Here is a 19860-nt window from a genome sequence, read left to right as displayed (position 1 = left end):
TTGCCCCTCCCACTACTCACGACCATATTTAGTACAGGCAGCTGTCTGTAAGTACCTATAAAATACATATTTTTAAAAACATTTTCTGTAGTGTAGTGCTCCCCCCTTCCGGTGATCGTTGTTTAGCATCCCCCCACCCTACCTTTTTTCTGTAGTGTAGCTCCCTATCCCTCCCTCTTTATTTTTTATTATATATTTTACATATAAATGGAAAAATTAATATATATAAAAATACATCATTATTAAGATAATAAGTATATTAATATTTTACACAAGTTGCAGCTATGGGTCAAAGGCCCATTTGGCATAACATGACTGCCAAAAGCTGATAAAAAGTCTAAAACTCAAGTGGTATGTGGTTACTCAATGGTCACTAAGTAAATACTAGTCATTCTTTTATCACTGAGTAACCATCAGTCGCATTGCAGTCAGACTACAGTTGCCATAATTCTTTTACATAAGTTAAAAGAGTAGTATATAGATATTTGGTAGCAATAATTTAAATTATATATCTGCTCACTCTTTATTGTGCTTGTGGAGACTTTTTTTAATGAATAGATAGCAGATATATTAGCATAAATTTGAATATGCAAAATGAAACGACCAAACAATTCTTTGCATGTGATAGGCTTTGCGTATCCCTTTTCTGACGGGACTTACAGTATTTGTCTACATTGGAAAAAAATTCTGATGTTAACAAGTAAAAATTGAAATCACGCAATAGTTTATGCGTTTGCATGATTTCAATAATCGGATTGTGCCAGGGGCGAATGCCTATGACGCTAGACACCCCCTCCAGCCCGCAATCCCATTTAGGAAGCAGGTATGGCTTCAAGACTGCCAAACGGCTAGAATGGCATGAAACGTCCTAACGGCAGGAAAGGGTTAACAGATTCTTTTAGAGTTATTTGATAAACTTCACAAATTTGGGAGCTGAATATCCACTGGCAGAAAGACAGAATAAAAATGCTTGTTTAAACTCAATGTAAGGGAGGAGGTATCAAATAAACTATTTTAAATATAGTATTATATAAATCTAGTAGGCAAAATAAATAATCTATAAAAAATATTTTTCAATTAATTTAAATAACATACCGCAATGCAAATTCAGGGCTAGGCAAAGCAGTGCTCAATAATCAACTTCTCCAAGATTAAAATTACAACCTTAAACATTAGGGACTGATTAGGCTGCAACACTCCAGTGGGTTAACTGCGACTATGCAAATTAGCATGTGGGTCCATGAGAATTTTTTTTAACGAGTTGATTGGAGAGTTATACACATAACTAAAGATAAGTAAAAAGGTGGGCGGAACTTGTAGCCATTTTAGACTGAAATTTTTCACAATTACAGTTATTGCTTTCAAGCTGGTGTACCATGGACTTGGTTCAGAACACTTGTTAATGTGTTTGAGCAGGTAGGTAAAAATTATGATAGGGTGTAGACTGTCCCTTTAAAGAGTAGTTGTTTAGAAGAGCTTCTTAACATAAAGAGTGGTTGATTCATAGAATAAACTTCCATTAGAGGTGGTAGAGACAAGCACTGTGGAGGACTTCACAGATGCCTGGGCTAAGCTTAAAGGGACACTGAACCCAAATTTTTTCTTTCATGATTCAGATAGAGCATGCAATTTTAAGCAACTTTCTAATTTACTCCTATTATCAATTTTTCTTCATTCTCTTGCTATCTTTATTTGAAAAAGAAGGCATCTAAGCTTTTTTATTGGTGGATGAATTTATCCACTAATCAGCAAGGAAAACCCAGGTTGTTCACCGAAAATGGGCCGACATCTAAACTTACATTCTTGCATTTCAAATAAAGATACCAAGAGAATAAAGAAAATGTGATAATAGGAGTAAATTAGAAAGTTGCTTAAAATTTCATGCTCTAGCTTAATCACGAAAGAAAAAATCTGGGTTCAGTGTCCCTTTAAGGCTTTCATATGGTCTATTTAATCTTATACTTTATAGTCAAGTCAGTTAAAAGATAACCACGATATGGTGTAGTGGGCCCAGCCAGTGATATGCCCCTGCTTGCAATACAGTCATCTTTAAGCTGTGCAGTAACATTATTTCCATAAACTTTGCTTTAAACTCACCGGTCATTTCAGCTATTTGATCAAGTTCCTTTGCTGCACTTGGTCCAAGGGCAATAACATGTATGGTCGCCCCACTGTCTCTTATACTAGGAAAGCAGCTACTCACACCATAGTCTTCTCCATCAGAAAGTAATATTATTTCTGTTCCATAGGTTGACCCATCAAGAATTTTATTCACCTAAACATTAAAAAAAATATTCACAGAATCAGTTTTACTCCCCACACACATTACGGCAGCACTGCTTTCATTTTGATGTATTCTTTTAATGATTATAATACTATTTGTTCGAATCATTCGTAACAAATTTTGTTTTCCTGAATATTCATTGGATGCACTATTCGGTATTCGTTTAATTTAAAATAAAAACTAATACTGAATATTCTTTAAACATTTACTTTTGTTTTCGTTAAACAAATGTTAATGTTCCTAAGCTACAGGTGAGAGCTGGAGAGCTGCGTTAACCTGGTCCTTTCCTCCACAGAGTCCTGGCTGCGCTAAGCCTTCTCCTTTAGCTAAGGCTTCTACTAGTGCAATAGGGGCTCTGTGAAGAATAGGACCCGGGCTAGCATGTTGAGGCTGCTGGAGAGCTTAATAGAAACGGAGTTGCTTTTTTCGACTAAACCAGTAAATTTGTTTTTAAAACTTTTGATGAATGAAACTCATAGTAATTTTTAATGATTTCAAAATAATCAACTTAAAGGATATAAGAAAAACAGACTAGAAATCATTTACCTGGAATCCAGTATTAATTCCTGAACAAATGTTTGTTCCTCCATTAGCGTTTTTTGGAATGAGAGATTTTAGTTTCTCTCGTTGCTCGTTGGTTATTATTTGCACTAGTGGCGACAAAACACTGGCGGTGCTTGAGAATTGGACGATCCCAACATAAGAGCCAGTTTCAATTATTTTAAGAAGGAATACTTCTACTGCCTGATACACACGGCCTATACGGTCATACTGCAATTGACAAAAAAAATATTATGACTATAATGATTTTAGTAACAATATTAAATATATCTGTGCGCTTAAACCTTTACTCCTAGCCTAACGTCAATATCCCACTCCTAAGTGGAATTTTATAGTACACAGGGAAGAGGCGCTATACGCAGGGAGTATATTCTATAGGTGGTAATCTACTTAGCCTTATTCTATTTTTATTTACATATAAATCCTTTCAGGCCTAACATTTTTCTCACAGAATAGTTCTTCAATACAAAATATACAAATAATAACTATTATGTAATTAAAAACAGTATTATATTTATTAAAGCATATTTGCAACCAAGTTAAAAAATATAATGATTTTGGAAAATAGATCTAATAAATTAAGCAGCTGTGTTTATGTCATTTTAAGTCAAATAAAAGTGTTTCCACCTTTAAATTTCTCTAAATGTATGCAGGCAAGTTGCTGCGGGAACGTCCATTCAAAAGTGCTGGACTATTTCTCTCTGATTTGTTGTTCCTTGATTACATATCTTTTCTTTAGTCAGTACTGCAGTATTGAAATTATCAGTATAGGTGGTGTTTTCTACAGCACAAACAGCTGTTTCCAATTACAAAATAAAGGTAAAGATAAACACTCCAGGAGGTAAAAATGAATTATTGAGAACACATGAATGGTGATATTTTACAGAACAATGTCCCTTTAACTTCACAGGACATATAGAAGACTTACAGATGCCATGCTTCCTGACACATCAAGCACTAATGTGATCACTCTGTCTCTGTACTGCAGAAGTGAGAAGGAAGGGACTGGAATGTTGTTGTCACTCTTCGGAGGCGAAGATTTGATGTCAGTTGAATTCATGATGACGTCCCACGTGCTGTGGGAGTTGCACACTCTGTTTTGCAGGGTCGGTGCTTCAGCATTGTGGTTTATTATATCACAGAATTCAGACACCTGAACATTAAAATACAAAATATAATTTACTTTAGTAAAAATTTAAACCTAGATTACAAGTGGAGCACAAAATGTGCGCTGGTATTACTTGTTGAGCACAATGCCACACCCACTGATTTTCCATAACTTAACCCACTCTACTCTGCTTCAAAAACCCAATGTAAATTGCAGAGACTTTATAAAATATTAAATACTGTATAGTTCTGCTTTTGTAATGTGAAATGCCACAGTATGCAAACAAACACAAAGTCCTCCTTGCTTATCACAGCCCTAACACTTAAAGGGACACTGAACCCCCAATTTTTTTTCTTTCGCGATTCCGATAGAGCATGAAATTTTAAGCAACCTTTTAATTTACTCCTATTATCAAATTTTCTTCATTCTCTTGGTATCTTTATTTAAAATGCAAAAATGTAAGTTTAGATGCCGGCTCATTTTTGGTGAACAACCTGGGTTGTTCTTGCTGATTGGTGAATAAATTCATCCACCAATAAAAAGTGCTGTTCAGAGTTCTGAACAAAAAAAAAAAAGCTTTGATGCCTTCTTTTTCAAATAAAGATAGCAAGAGAACGAAGAAAATTTGATAATAGGAGTAAATTAGAAGGTTGCTTAAAATTGCATGCTCTATCTGAATCACAAAAGAAAAAATTTGGGTTCAGTGTCCCTTTAACAATGCCAGTAATCCTGAATTTAACAGAGATATGTCTACTTGTCTGAAGCCCCAGCCATATGTTTAAATGCTTCTTCATAAGGTTACCAAGTCAGGATTCTTATACCTTAAAAGCATCCTGTAGCCTCAGAGCATTAGTCAATGTCATACACAGAGTAGAAAATACAGATGGCCAAGAACAAACAGTATATAGATGAGAAACATCAAAATAAAGAATAGGTTTTAAAGGGGCATTAAAGTCAAAATTCTGTAAGTTTAAACAGCTTTCTAAATGAGTTCTTTTATCACATTTACTTCATTCTCTTTGTATCATTTAATGAAAAACATATCTAGGTAGGCTCAGGAGCAGCAATGCAATTCTTGGAGCTAGCTGCTGATTGGTGGCTGCACATATATACCTCTTGCCATTGGCTTGACCGAGGTGTTTACCTGGTTCTCAGTAGTATATTGCTGCTTGTTCAACAAAGGATATCAAGAGAATGAAGCAAATTTGAAAATAGATGGAAACTGAAAAGTTGTTTTATATTGTAAGCTTTATCCAAATCATTAAAAACTTAGCTTCTTGCAGTAAATGCATTCAGAAATAGTAATTTGTTTTTAATTGGAAGCTATATAATTTACTATTTCATAAGTTTTCGCAATTAAAGGCACTGGGGCCGATTTATCAAGGGCCGAATGGCCACTGATGCCCCTGTTTTCATGTGGAAACAGCAGTTATGAAGCAGCGGTCTTAAGACCGCTGCTCCTTAACTCGTCTGCTGCCTCTGAGGCTGTGGACATCAATCCGCCCGATCGTGTAGAATCGGGTTGATTGACACCTCCTGCTAGCGGCCGATTGGCTGCAAATCTGCAGGGGGCGGCATTGCACAAGAAGTTCATGATCTTACATATAGCATAGCGCAGTTATAGAAAGAATCTGAAGGCCCTGAGCTGTATCACTGTGTAGTACAATTATTTATGGTCTTCAATATAACATAGCACAGTTATACAAAAAATCTGAAGGCCCTGTGCTCTATCACTGTATAGTACAATTATTCATGATCTTACATATGACATAGCGCAGTTATATAAAGAATCTGATAGCCCTGTGCTATATCACTGCATAGTACCGGTATTCATGGTCTTACATATGACATAGCGCAGTTATAGAAAGAATCTGAAGGCCCTGTGCTCTATCACTGTATAGTACCGGTATTCATGGTCTTACATATGACATAGCGCAGTTATATAAATAATCTGATAGCCCTGTGCTATATCACTGTATAGTACCGGTATTCATGGTCTTACATATGACATAGCGCAGTTATACAAAGAATCTGAAGGCCCTGTGCTGTATCACTGTATAGTACAATTATTCATGATCTTACATATGACATAGCGCAGTTATATAAATAATCTGATAGCCCTGTGCTATATCACTGTATAGTACCGGTATTCATGGTCTTACATATGACATAGCGCAGTTATAGAAAGAATCTGAAGGCCCTGTGCTGTATCACTGTATAGTACTGTTATTCATGGTCTTACATATGACATAGCGCAGTTATACAAAGAATCTGAAGGCCCTGAGCTGTATCACTGTATAGTACCGGTATTCATGGTCTTACATATGGCATAGCGCAGTTATAGAAAGAATCTGAAGGCCCTGTGCTGTATCACTGTATAGTACTGTTATTCATGGTCTTACGTATGACATAGCGCAGTTATACAAAGAATCTGAAGGCCCTGAGCTGTATCACTGTATAGTACCGTTATTTATGGTCTTACATATGACATAGCGCAGTTATACAAAGAATCTGATGACCCTGTGCTGTATCACTGTATAGTACCGGTATTCATGGTCTTACATATGACATAGCGCAGTTATACAAAGAATCTGATGACCCTGTGCTGTATCACTGTATAGTACCGGTATTCATGGTCTTACATATGACATAGCGCAGTTATACAAAGAATCTGAAGACCTTGAGCTGTATCACTGTATAGTACCGGTATTCATGGTCTTACATATGACATAGCGCAGTTATACAAAGAATCTGAAGGCCCTGAGCTGTATCACTGTATAGTACCGTTATTCATGGTCTTACATATGACATAGCGCAGTTATACAAAGAATCTGAAGGCCCTGAGCTGTATCACTGTATAGTATCATTATTCATGGTCTTACATATGACATAGCGCAGTTATACAAAGAATCTGATTTCCCTGTGCTTGATCACTGTATAGTACCTGTATTCATGGTCTTACATATGACATAGCGCAGTTATAGAAAGAATCTGAAGGCCCTGAGCTGTATCACTCTATAGTACCATTATTCATGGTCTTCCACAAGACAAAACTTGTGAGCTTAAAGGGATATGAAATTATGAAATCCAAAATGTTTCTTTCTTTCTTTCACAATTAGAGCATGGAATTTTAAACAACTTTCTAACGTAATTCTATTATCACATTTTCTTTATTCTCTTGGTATTTTTTGTTGAAAAACAGGCACGTAAGCTCAGAAGAATGCACGTTTCTGGACTAGAGAAGTATATGGCAGCAGCTTTACAAGAATGTTATTCATTTGAAAGAGCACTAAGTGGTCGATTAATCAAGCTGCGGTGGACGGGGCGCACATACGCGCCCCTGTCCACTACATCTCGCCTCTGGCGAGCTGAATTCTGCTGCCGGAATTCAGCATTGCACACTAGTGCTATTTTGTGCTCACGTGCAATCTCCCCGGTCAGATAAGACCGGTGAGACTAAAATTCGCCACCTCTGATGAACACTGCTTGTTAAATTCGGACTGCAGGTCCTCTTGTGAGATCATCAACAAAGGATACAATGGGAACTTAGCACATTTGATAATAGAAGTAAATTTGAAACTGTTGTAAAAATAGTTTGCTCTGTCTGAATCACAAAAGAACCTCTTTGGGTTTCACATTGCTTTAAAGGGACATGGAAGTCAAAAATATCCTTTGTTTATACTTCTTTCCATGAGAGCATACTGAGGTAGGATCAGAAGCATGAACAAGTCTTAAGAAATGTTTGCAACAATGTTTGCAACAATGTGTGCTTAGGTTAGTTCCAACAGACGATAGCAAGAGAAAGAGGTCATTTTTTTTATAATAATAATGATTTTTTTTTGCTCTATCTGAATCATGGAAGTTTTAAAGGGATAATACTGTCAAAATGAAACTTCCCATTTCCAATTTCCTTCTGTTAGCTCTTAAACAATGTCAGTCATGCAAAAATAATATCAAATGACACTTATATTGTAGCTCCACAAGTCACATGGATTGTCAAGTCAAGTCAAGTATAATGTCAGATAAGCAGCTGAGTTAGTACAGTCCATTCTCGTTTTGTTTGGCTTAGAAATGTAGTTCTAGTACCATAGAATGATCAACTCAACAGTATAAAAACAAGGAAGCTATGTAGATATAACAGTACTCACAGAAGAGAAAGCTTGCTGATACATAATAGATTCATGGGCAAATTGGTTCTTCGCTGGTACAAAAACACATCCGTCTTCATAAAGGCCGGTGTTTTTGTCAAAGTAACAAGGAAGAGAACTGCATGAAGCTCCTTGGCATAGTTGCTTAATATTAGTACCAATAATATCTGTAGAACACCTGGCAGAGAGAAATAGATGCATTCGTTTTCATATTATTTTTTTATTTCTGAATTAGGTGCAGAATTGGTAATTATATTATTTCTATAGTCACAAAATAGTTAAAAGCAGCAGTAATAATAATAAAAATAACAGTAATAATAATAAAAAAAAGACATTATTTAAGTTTGAGCGGAAATATGAAGCAATAGGGAAAAACCTTAGTTTCAAAATTCAAACTTTGACCCCAAAGAAGTTGCGTGATAGCACAACAGGACAGTCTCTCTCATTACTCAGTGATAATAAAACAACTTTACAAGGTCATTTGGGTTTTTATTTGTGTTTTTATTCCTGTAGCCATTAAAGTAGATTTGTTCCACTCCCCGCAGTGAACCATGCAGACTTTGTTATCTTGACCCTGAAACATTCTGCACAGTGATCACTTGACCTTTTATATCTGTCCTTAATTATTTATAGCAAATGCAACACATACTCAAAAAAACTAGGGCATGAAAGAATTAGAGAGGTTTATCATTGCTGTATCGCTTGCTTATACGTTAAAATGGGTTAAACACATAGCTAAAGTCAGCTTTGGAGCGCCAGTGACTATTGGTCCAGAGCTAAACAAAGTAAATCTCAAGAGGCATTTGTGCATCTCACTACCAATCATCAGCTATGTTAAAGGACCAGTACATACAATAGATTTGCATAAACAACAAATACATGATAAAAAGACAATGCAATAGCATATAGGGAGCCGATTTAGGAAAGTGTGGACAGACATGATCCGCTGTAGTGATAATGTCCGCATACGCTTCAGCATTTATCATTGCACAAGCAGTTCTGGTGAACTGCTTGTGCAACTCCGCCCCCTGTAGATAGCAAGGCATGTCAATCAACCTGATCGGGCGGATTGCTGTCCACTGCCTCAGAGGTAGCGGACGAGTTAAGGAGCGAGCAGTGCTCTTAAGACCGCTGCTTCTTAACTCATGTTTCCTGCTAGCCTGAAGGCTCACGTGGAAAGAGATGAATCGGTCCCCTTGGGGGCATATTTACCAATGTGCGAGTGCACATGATACAAAGTAGCGTATCATGTCCGCTGCACATCGATAAACGCCGACAGCATACGCTGTTGGCATTTATCATTGCACCAGCAGTTCTTGTGAAATGCCGCCCCCTGCAGATTTGCGGCCAATCGGCCGCTAGCAGGGGGTGTCAATCAACCTGATCGTATTCGATCGGGTTGATTTCTGTCCGCCGCCTCAGAGCAGGCGAACAAGTTATGGAGCAGCGATCTTTAGACCACTGCTTCATAACTTCTGTTTGCGGCGAGCCCATACGGAGCTTGATAAATATGCTCCATTGTCTGAACTTCGAAACAGTAGTAGATTTTTTTCTGAAAATATTTAAAGTTATGTCTATTTCCACTCCTCCTGTGTCATGTGACAGCCATCAGCCAATCACAAATGCATATACGTTTTTTATACAATTTGTATCAGTCTCAGACATATTTTTAGTTCTCTAAATCTAAAATGACACTGTGAGGCCCAATTATCAAATGTCTGTCGGACCTGATACGACAGTGCGGATCAGGTCCAACAGACATTGCTAAATGCGGAAAGCAATACGCTCTCCATATTCAGCATTGCACTAGCAGCTCACAAGAGCTGCTGGTGCAACGCCACCCCCTGCAGACTCGCGGCCTGTCGGCCGCCAGCAAAGGGGTGTCAATCAACCCGATCGTACGCGATCGGGTTGAATTCCGGCGATTCCTGTCCGCCTCATCAGAGCAGGCGGACAGGGTTATGAAGCAGCGGTCTTTCTGGCGAGTCTGCAGGCTCGCCAGAAACATGGGCCCTCAAGCTCCGTTCGGAGCTTGATGGATAGGCCGCTATGAATTACCAGTGTGGTAATAACTTATAAACGGGTCTAGGCATGGCAGCGAAATGCATTAGTATCGAAAAAAGGGGCAAACAATAAAAAATATTACATTTATATGTGAAGTAGCTGCAATATTTATCATATACAAAATGTGTGTTTGAAATGTATTTTACATAGATTTTATATCCTTTTAAACGATCAAAGCCTTATCTGACAATATATTTATGACAACCGAAAACTCTTCTCACAGTAAGATTGCCTTTATGCTACAAGCTATGTGTTTACCTTTTTACAATTATTATATATATTTTTTGTTTGTCGTCTTCTGTATTAATAATTTGTTATTTTTGTTATTGCTAAATTGTTATAAATACAATAAGTGTTATTTTAAAAACTATTAAGAAATGAAAAACGATACCTTGTAGCTTCTACTTTGCCATTTTCTGCCTTATAATAAGGTACGTCATTATTATACTCATCAAACACCCCCCATCTGAGGTGAGCCCACTCATGGACAAACACTCGTCCTGCACAGACAAAAAGAAAGTATTGCTGTCATTAATATAGAAGAGGTAATCATTCACTTGCTATCCTTTGTTGAAGGAGCAGCAATGCATGGGAGTAGGAGCTACCTGAACATATTGGGTGGACCAATGCCAAGAGACATATATGTGCAACCACCAATCAGAAACTGCTAGCTCTCAGTATTGCATTTCTGTCCTTGAGCCTATGCTTTTCAACAAAGGATACCAAGAGAATCAAGAAAAATAGATATTAGAAGTAAGTTGGAAAAGTGTATAAAATTGCATATCTCTTTCTGAATCATGAAAGTTTAATTTTGATGTAACTGTCCCTTTAACCCCTTCACTACCGGGAATTTAAGAGAAAAACTTGCCCAAAATACCAGAGAATTTTTAGTATTTTTGCTATCACTCCATTTAAACAGAAATAGAGCCTTGTTTTTTTATTAACTATATATATTTTTAAGAAGACAACACAAGGTGTTTTTGATCTAGGCCCAATTAGATATATTTTTTGCAACAGTGTCTCCCCTACATGCGATCATATAAAATAAATTAACGTTTTTACAAATGTTGCGTTTCTGACTGAAATAATTCACATACCGCTTGTGCAATCATGACACAAATGATTGTCAAAGCTTCCCTAGGATCCCCTTTATTTGGAAATTCCAGATATTCATGGCTTGCAATTGCTTTTTGGTAATTAGAAGGTCGCTAATTGCAGCTGTGCTCCACACTTCTTAAATTCCCAGGAGTGAAGGGGTTAATTAGTTAGCTGGTAAAGGAAATAGTATTGTAATGTAGTAATTACCCCCCTACCTGACACCTCCCACCTCCTTGATCCCTGTTAAACAGCTCCCCCCTCACCATCTTAGGTACTGACAGACAGTCTGGCAGTATTCAGCCTAAGGGTATTATTATTATTATTATTATTATTATTATTATTATTATTCTGCAGAAGAGTGATCCCTCCTCAACCCTCCCACATCCCTGATCCAGCCCAATCAGCTCTCTAATCCTCCCTCCCACTAATGGCAGCCATCTTTAATACTGGCAGCCTCCTGACATTACCCGATTTTGGGCCAGATTACAAGTGGAGCGCTAACTATAGCTTTCGTGAAAGCAATATTTGTGCTTCACTGAATAATACCAGTGCATGCTACTGTTCGCTGGTATTACTAATTGACCGCAATGCGAATGCGAGCTCACATTCGCATTGCTGGGAAGCATTGTGCTCATAAAAGCTCGCTTCCATAGGCTCCAATGCAAGCCTTGTTTTCATGCCGTCATTCAAGGCACGGAACCAAAGTGCAGTGAAGGGGGTAAGTAGCGCAGCAATTTGCAAATATATATGTATATGACTATTTACATATATATTTATGTGTTAATGTATGTATATATAAATATATTAAAGGGACAGTCTACACCAGAATTTTTATTGTTTTAAAAGATAGATAATCCCTTTATTATCCATTCCCCAGTTTTGCATAACCAACCACAGTTATATTAATATACTTTTAACCTCTGTGATTATCTTGTATCTAAGCCTCTGCAAACTGCCCCTTTATTTCAGTTCTTTTGACAGACTTGCAGTCTAGCCAATCAGTGCCTGCTCCCAGATAACTTCTCGTGCACGAGCACAGTGTTATCTATATGAAATACGTGAACTAACACCCTCTAGTGGTGAAAACCTGTTAAAATGCAATCTGAAAAGAGGTGGCCTTCAAGGTCTAAGAAATTAGCATATGAACCTCCTAGGTTAAGCTTTCAACTAAGAATACCAAGAGAACAAAGCAAAATTGGTGATAAAAGTAAATTTATTGCTAAATTGCTAAGTGCAGTTTTCTTTATAAAAAATGCTACATTTAAAAAAAAAAGAAGAAAACTAACACTAAAGTTTGGGAGCATTTGGGGCACATTTATAAAATTAACCAGAGACCTTTATATTTATATTTTGAAACAATTTAGAAATATCTGTTACAAATTTTAAAAAATGAAACTAAAAAATTTAACATTGTTATTACAAAACATTTGTTTTTAAGAAACATTAACATAATATTTTATTTATTAAATATGTGGGGTCATCCAGTCTTAGCCAATGTTAGAGACTTTTATTTTTCAACAAATCCATAATTATGTATTAAAAAAATTAAAACATCTTGTACTTAAAGAGACAGTCAACTCAAAAATGTTTTATTGTTTAAAAAGATAGACAATCCATTCCCCAGTTTTGCACAGCCAACATGGTTATAGTGATATACTTTTTACCTCTGTTATTACCTTGTATCTAAGGGGACGATTTATCAAGCTCTGAGGCGGCGGACAGAAATCAACCCGATCGAATACAATCAGGTTGATTGACACTCTCTGCTAGCGGCCAATTGGCCGAGAATCTGCAGGGGTCAGCATTGCACCAGCAGTTCACAAGAACTGCTGGTGCAATGATAAATGCCGACAGCGTATGCTGTTGGCATTTATCGATTTGCGGCGGACATGATAAGCTACATCGTATCATGTCAGCTCGCACCATTAATGAATATATACCCCTAAGCCTCTTTTGACAGCCCCCCTGATCACAAGACTTTTTACTTATTATCTATTGACTTGCATTTTAGCAGTGTTGTACAGAACCCACGGGCGTGAGCACAATGTTATCTTTATGACCCACATAAACTATCAGTCTCCTGTTGTGATAAGCAAATAACATTGCATGTGATTAAGAGGCTGTCTATAGTGGTTTAGAAACAGGAAGAACCCACTATGAAGAGGTTAAATGTTATAAAGTATATTAATATAACAATGTTGGTTGTGCAAAGCTGGGAAATGGGTAGTAAAGACATTATCTATCTTTTTAAACAATAACAATTTTAGTGTTGACTGTCCCTTTAAAGTAAATAAAGTGCTTTATATTTTACCTCTTGGTCCATAATATTTGCTCACTGAGTCTTTCAACAGAAAGTCAGGTGTCAAATGAATATATCTTCCTGGTTCTCCGCAGCCCTCCATATTGTAAAGTATAGGGCTCATCACCGTACTTTAGAAAAGGACTTGCAATGATAATGTCTGCCTAATAAAACATTATAAAGACATCAGTTATATGTATAATATGTATGTATGTAAAACACAAGATCTACAATTTGAAACATCTTGGGGAACAACTGAACCAGATCTAATTTGTGTACAGCAGTAAAAATGTAATGAATTCTAGAAAATGTGAATATTGTGAGCGTACATGATACAATGTAACGTATCATGTCCATCGCACATCGATAAATGCTGACAACATACAATGTCGTCATTTATCATTGCACAAGCAGTTCTAGTGAACTGCTTGTGCAATGCCGCCCCCTTCGGAGCTTGATAATTGTCCTACAATCATCGCTACATGCCAACAGCATACGATGTCTGCATTTATCATTGCAAAAGCAGTTCACCAGAACTGCTTGTGCAATGCCGCCCCCCTGCAGATTCATGGCCAATCGGCCGCTAGCAGGGGGTGTCAATCAACCTCGATCATATAGGATCGGGCGGATTGAAGACCGCAGCCTCAGAGGCAGTGGACCAGTTAAGGAGCAGCGGTCTTTAGACAGCTGCTTCATAACTGCTGTTTCCTGCAAGCCTGAAGGCTCATGCTGAAACAGGGGTATCAAGTTACGGCCTCCATTACATATAGAGCGTCGCCCGCAAAAGCCGGCGACGCCAGATTTTATGCGATTTTGGTATTACATATACGGCGTAGCATACAAGTTACGTGCGTATTTTTCACCCTTTGGCCGTATTTTTTTTAACCATAGACTAACATAGAAAAGATGCGCAATTTGGTATCCAATATACAGCGTAAGGACTTACGCGCGCAGAATTCAGAAAATCTACTCCATTCTCATCTCGCCACAAATTGCAGGCGCAGCAAACCTTGCACTGACTAAAAAAGCAACGTAACTCCCTGGAAGCCTTAAAGGGCCACTAAACCCAAACATTTTCTTTCATGATTCAGTTAGAGAATACAATTTTAAACAACATTCAAATTTACTTCTATTATCTAATTTGTTTTATTTTTTAGATATCCTTTGTTGAAGAAATAGAAATGCATATGGGTGAGCCAATCACACGAGGCATCTATGTTCACGCACCAATCAGCAGCTACTGAGCCTATCTAGATATGCTTTACAGCAAAGAACATCAAGAGAATTAAACAAATTAGATAATAGAAGTAAATTAGAATGTTGTTTAAAATTGCACACTCTTTCTAATTAATGGAAAAAAATATTGGGGTTTCATGTCCCTTTAACAAACACATACATTTAAGCAGCATCTCAAGGTTAAAGGGACAGTATACTATGATATTGGTTTTTTAAGGTTTAGTTGTGTATTTGAAATAGTTTGAAGCCACAACATAATCAAATGGATTGAGCTTGTAGGTACTTTATCACATTGTGGACATATACTTGCTTATTTACTTTAAATTTCTTCTCAAAACAATCAACAATACTTGGAGGAGAGAACAATGGGAAATCATAATTGTATTACCTTCATCTCTTTATATATGGGTTTATATATGAATTTTGAATAGCATAATTACGTGTCGCATTTATTTGAAATCACGTATCATTTTTATGAGTGTTAGCCTAATTTGCATAAAACTACTCTTTTTTTACACTTTCCGTGGACAAAATACTGGCGTAAGTTCTTGCGACGACTAAAATGTGTATTTGCGCACATTTTAGAAGATCGCCAGTTTGTCCCCCTACTTACGCCAGTTTAGCATCTGACGGCGCAGTATATGTAATACCCTGATGTGCAAGGTGAAATTACAGGTGGCGCGGGTTCCCTCGCTTGCGCCGAAACCTGCGCCGTATATTTTATTGCGCCCTACATTCGGAGCTTGGTAATTCGGCCCCATAGTTGTAAAATTGCTTTGGGAATGGATTGTACCTTTGATAAAAAAAATCACACTGGATTGTTGGCAAGATTTTGACATACACCTTATTTCTCAGTTCACACAGTTAATAAATGTTATTCAGTGTGGTTTTAAGGCAGACAAGCAGCATTTCATTTAGTTTATCTTACCTTATCATATGTTCTGTTTTTGGCTTTATATAGCTGAGCTTTTGGTGACCAAGTCAACGGAATTAGAATTTTTACACTCCTATTGAAGAGCCTTTTCTTGTAGCATTAATAAATAACCTGTTGCTTCTTTCACCATATTCTTAAAAAGAAAGAAAATAACGTGCGGCATATAGACTTTCTTACCACATCACTTTAAATACATTATTATCACTTTACACATTAGTTTCAATACATTAACAATTACTGATTTATGACACCATTTTTTATGAAGACTCACGCAAGAGTGCTGAATAAATAATTAAATGTACTATCGGTTTTAGAATGTATACTTTAAACAACACATATTTACACCGTTATAGCATTGTGCAATATGCAGGCGCTTTACCAGTCAGGGAACCTGTGTGCCCCACGTCTGCTACAGTATTGCTGGGGGAAGTTTAGATTACACAAGCACTCTCTCGTGCATTCTCACCTTTTTCTCTCACAAGATTAGTCAGTAATGATTGTAGCCCACCACCTCTGACGTGGTAGAGACATTAGGAAGCAGCGATTTTACAACCGCAACTTCTTAACTTGCGGATGCAGGCCCTGTTCATGCAAATTCACCAATGCTGCATGTGCTACTTTATAACGGGAGTGCAATGAATCTGAAGTTTTAGTCAATTGTATTATTGCTGTACCACAACCTGATCACATCCCTTCAGCTAAACATTTACTTGCCATCTGTAAATCTAATGTAAACTAAATGGTTTATTAAAACCAAAACTCTTTGTAAACACATATCTCTCCTTTCTATGGACCCAGATGCAGTTCTCTAATAGCTATTTATCTATCTGACTGATGCTAATGGCTAACAATTAAAATGCGCTGTTTTAGACTCAAAGTGTAATACCCTATTATCCCTTTCATGACAGGGTCAATTGCCCTCCAGACCGCGAATGCATCCAGGAAGCGCCATTGACTTCAGGACAGTTCAAACGACTAGGACGTTCTATTCCATCCTAACAGAGCTAACCCAGGTGGTTAGGACGGAATAGAACACCATAACGGCCTTAAAAGGTTAAGGGCCAGATTACAAGTGGAGCATTATTTAACGCTCACGCTTGAACTTTAACTTCGCTTAGAAGTAAGCTTATTGTTCAAGTTTGGTTGCTCTCATATTTCAAGTTGAAAGTAAACAGTTTTCGCTCTTTTATATCTATATATTTATCCTTATATATATATAATATATATATTATATATATATATATATAATATATATATAATATATATGATAATAAAATAGGTATAGATATATACAGATATATATAGGAACATCTATTTATTAAATGCATTAAATATATTCTGCTATGTGCAGAACATTGGAATGAGAAATATTTGCAGTACATACACGGTAAAATATGTTTTTTCATGTTTTCATCTACTTAACTGCAATGGGCATATATATATGTGTGTATATATGTATACATGTGTATTTATCTGTTTATATCTGTAAATATGTCATATATACACACACATAAATACATATGTGCACACCACATAAATACATAATATACACCACATATAAACATATACAAATACATACTATACAGATTTAGACATGCATACAGTATGTATGTAAGTGTTAAAGCCCTTTTTAAAAAAAAATAATTTTTATTAGTTGATGTTATTAAAAGTGTAACTGTACTTTGTAATGTATTTTTGATGTGTTTTGTGACTCTCTTTTTTCGCGAAACAGTTAACCAAAGCTCTGAGGAGATAGTAATCATTCTAATTAAAGGGACAGTCTACTCCAGAATTTGTATTTTTAAAAAAGATATATAATCCCTTTATTACCCATTCCCCAGTTTTGTATAACCAACATGGTTCTATTAATACAATTTTTACATCCATTATTACCTTGTATCTAAGCCTCTGCAGACTGCCCCTTATCTGAGTTCTTTTGACAGACATGCAGTTTAGCCAATTAGTGCTCACTCTTTAATAACTCCACAAGAGTGAGCACAATGTTTTTTTTTATATGACACACATGAACTAGCAGGGTCTAACTGTCAAAATGCACTCAGATAAGAAGCTTTTCAACATCTTTGAAATTAGTATGTGAGTCTAGCTAGCTACATTTAGCTTTCCACAAAGAATATAGAGAGCAAAACAAATTTGATGATAAAAGTAAATTTGAACGTTGTTTAAAATTGCATGCCCTATCTGAATCATGAAAGTTTCAATTTGACTAGAATTCCCCTTTAAATCTAGTGATAGTGCTCAGTCATGCGGCAGCATTTATTTTCAACTTGAAATACGAGCGAAAAACCTGATGCATGCAAACACCCGCGATAAACCCCTTTTTGCTCACTGTTAGTGCTCCACTCGTAATATAGCTCTAAATATTTAATTATGCACAATTAAAAAAAAAATTGTATTACACTTTCATTACTGGTCTGTCTTTGTCCCTCAAGAAAAATATTGGACTCGCCATTTTGTGCAAGAAAAAAAAGTGAAACCTTAAGGTATAATATGTATAGAAAATACGTTTTGACCACTTTTCTTTTAATCAGCTTCCACTGTCCACTGCCTCAAGAGAAGTTGGATTGTATCTTCTAAGACCCAGAACATTTATCCTACAACTGCGATGGCTTAATTAGCACAAAGACTTTATATATATATTTCTTTCTAACAGTCCACAACAATGTCTACTTGATAGATTGATGTTTTAAAGAAATGTAATTTTAAACAAGAAAACAATATTCATTTTGTACAAACCTGAATGTTTTCAATAATCTTGACATCTTCACTTAATCCTGGATTAATTGCAATGACGATATCTTCATATCCCCCATTATTAAGTATGACCATAGAACTCTTAGTAGCACAGAACATTTGAAATGTTACAAGTAAAGCAAGTAGCCCGTAGAGAGTCATTGTGTCGCCCTTGTTGGGTTTGCTTTTACTTGCTTTTACATGTGTATATATTTGATCTATTAATTTATCAGTTGGTTTTATGAACTTTGTAATATTGCCACTGTAACCCTTAGGGAAGTTTGCCAATGATGCATATTACTGGCAATCACAGATGAGTCAACAATAAAATTAAGTATTAGTTCCCAGGGATAGTTCCTTAATAATCTTTTTTTGGGAAAATAGATCAAATGTCAATTAAAGAAACATTAAACACAATTTGGAAGATTCTGATCTTAAAAGCAGATTGCGCTGTGCAATTCAGCTTTGTTTTATGAATTTTCTATGACAAAACGAAAAGATCTTTACTAACCAATCACAACTTGACTTGTACATATAAGGGTAGATTTACCAAAGGTCGAGCACACATGATTCGCTGTAGCTTAATAAATTGACTCCATAGTATGAATGTACATTTTAGTTCACACCTATACAGTAAAAGAGAAAAAAGGGCGAAAGCTTGCCCTCTTCTATTAGACTCTATTAATGAGAATCTATTAAACAGTTTTGTTTTGATTTTAAAAGACCTCATCTCTATAACTAAATATCAGCCAGATTACGAGTTTTGCGTTATGGCTGGCTCGCTAATAACTTGTACGTTATTTTCACCGCTCACCTTTCATAGCGCTGCTATTACAGATTTGCAAAAAAACGGCTTGTGCGGGCGATATAGTTGCGTTGAGCTCCATACCTCACCCAAATACAAGCGGTGTTTTGACGTGCTCGTGCACAATTGCCCCATAGACGTCAATGGGGAGAGCCAGCTAAAAAAAAAGCCTAACACCTACAATTGCGGAGCGCAAAGTTCCGTAACGCAGCCCCATTGATGTCTATGGGGAAAAAAAAAATGTTTAAACCTAACACCCTAACATAAACCCCGAGTCTAAACACCCCTAATCTGCTGCCCCTGACATCGCTGCCACCTACATTACAGTTATTAACCCCTAATCTGCTGCTCCCGATATCGCCGACACCTACAAAAAGTTATTAACCTCTAATCTGCTGCCCTTGACATCGCCGCCACCTACATTACACTTATTAACCCCTAATCTGCCGCTCCCGCTATCGACGACACCTATATAAAATTATTAACCCCTAATCTGCTGCCCCTGACATCGCTGACACCTACATTACTATTATTAACCCCTAATCTGCCGCCCCCAATGTCGCCACCACCAC

The 19860-nt window shown here is 36.8% G+C and overlaps 1 protein-coding gene across 1 annotated transcript in view; it reads right to left on the bottom strand.

Moving 5' to 3' along the window:
• Positions 1-18645, bottom strand: part of LOC128644410 (calcium-activated chloride channel regulator 1-like) — a gene marked incomplete at its 3' end in the record, with an annotated part of 38763 nt that extends 20118 nt beyond the window's left edge. Inside the window, 10 exon segments of the mRNA XM_053697035.1 lie at positions 2098-2275; positions 2831-3055; positions 3774-3998; positions 8102-8279; positions 10557-10665; positions 13575-13659; positions 13661-13726; positions 15727-15832; positions 15834-15865; positions 18487-18645. Coding sequence (XP_053553010.1) covers positions 2098-2275; positions 2831-3055; positions 3774-3998; positions 8102-8279; positions 10557-10665; positions 13575-13659; positions 13661-13726; positions 15727-15832; positions 15834-15865; positions 18487-18645 — 1363 coding nt within the window.
• Positions 18646-19860: the final 1215 nt, after the last annotated feature.

The sequence above is a fragment of the Bombina bombina genome, unplaced genomic scaffold, assembly GCF_027579735.1.
Source record: "Bombina bombina isolate aBomBom1 unplaced genomic scaffold, aBomBom1.pri scaffold_1531, whole genome shotgun sequence".
Lineage (NCBI taxonomy): Eukaryota > Metazoa > Chordata > Amphibia > Anura > Bombinatoridae > Bombina > Bombina bombina.
The sequence above is the reverse complement of the archived record's forward strand: the minus strand, read 5'-3'. Positions and strand labels throughout refer to the sequence as shown.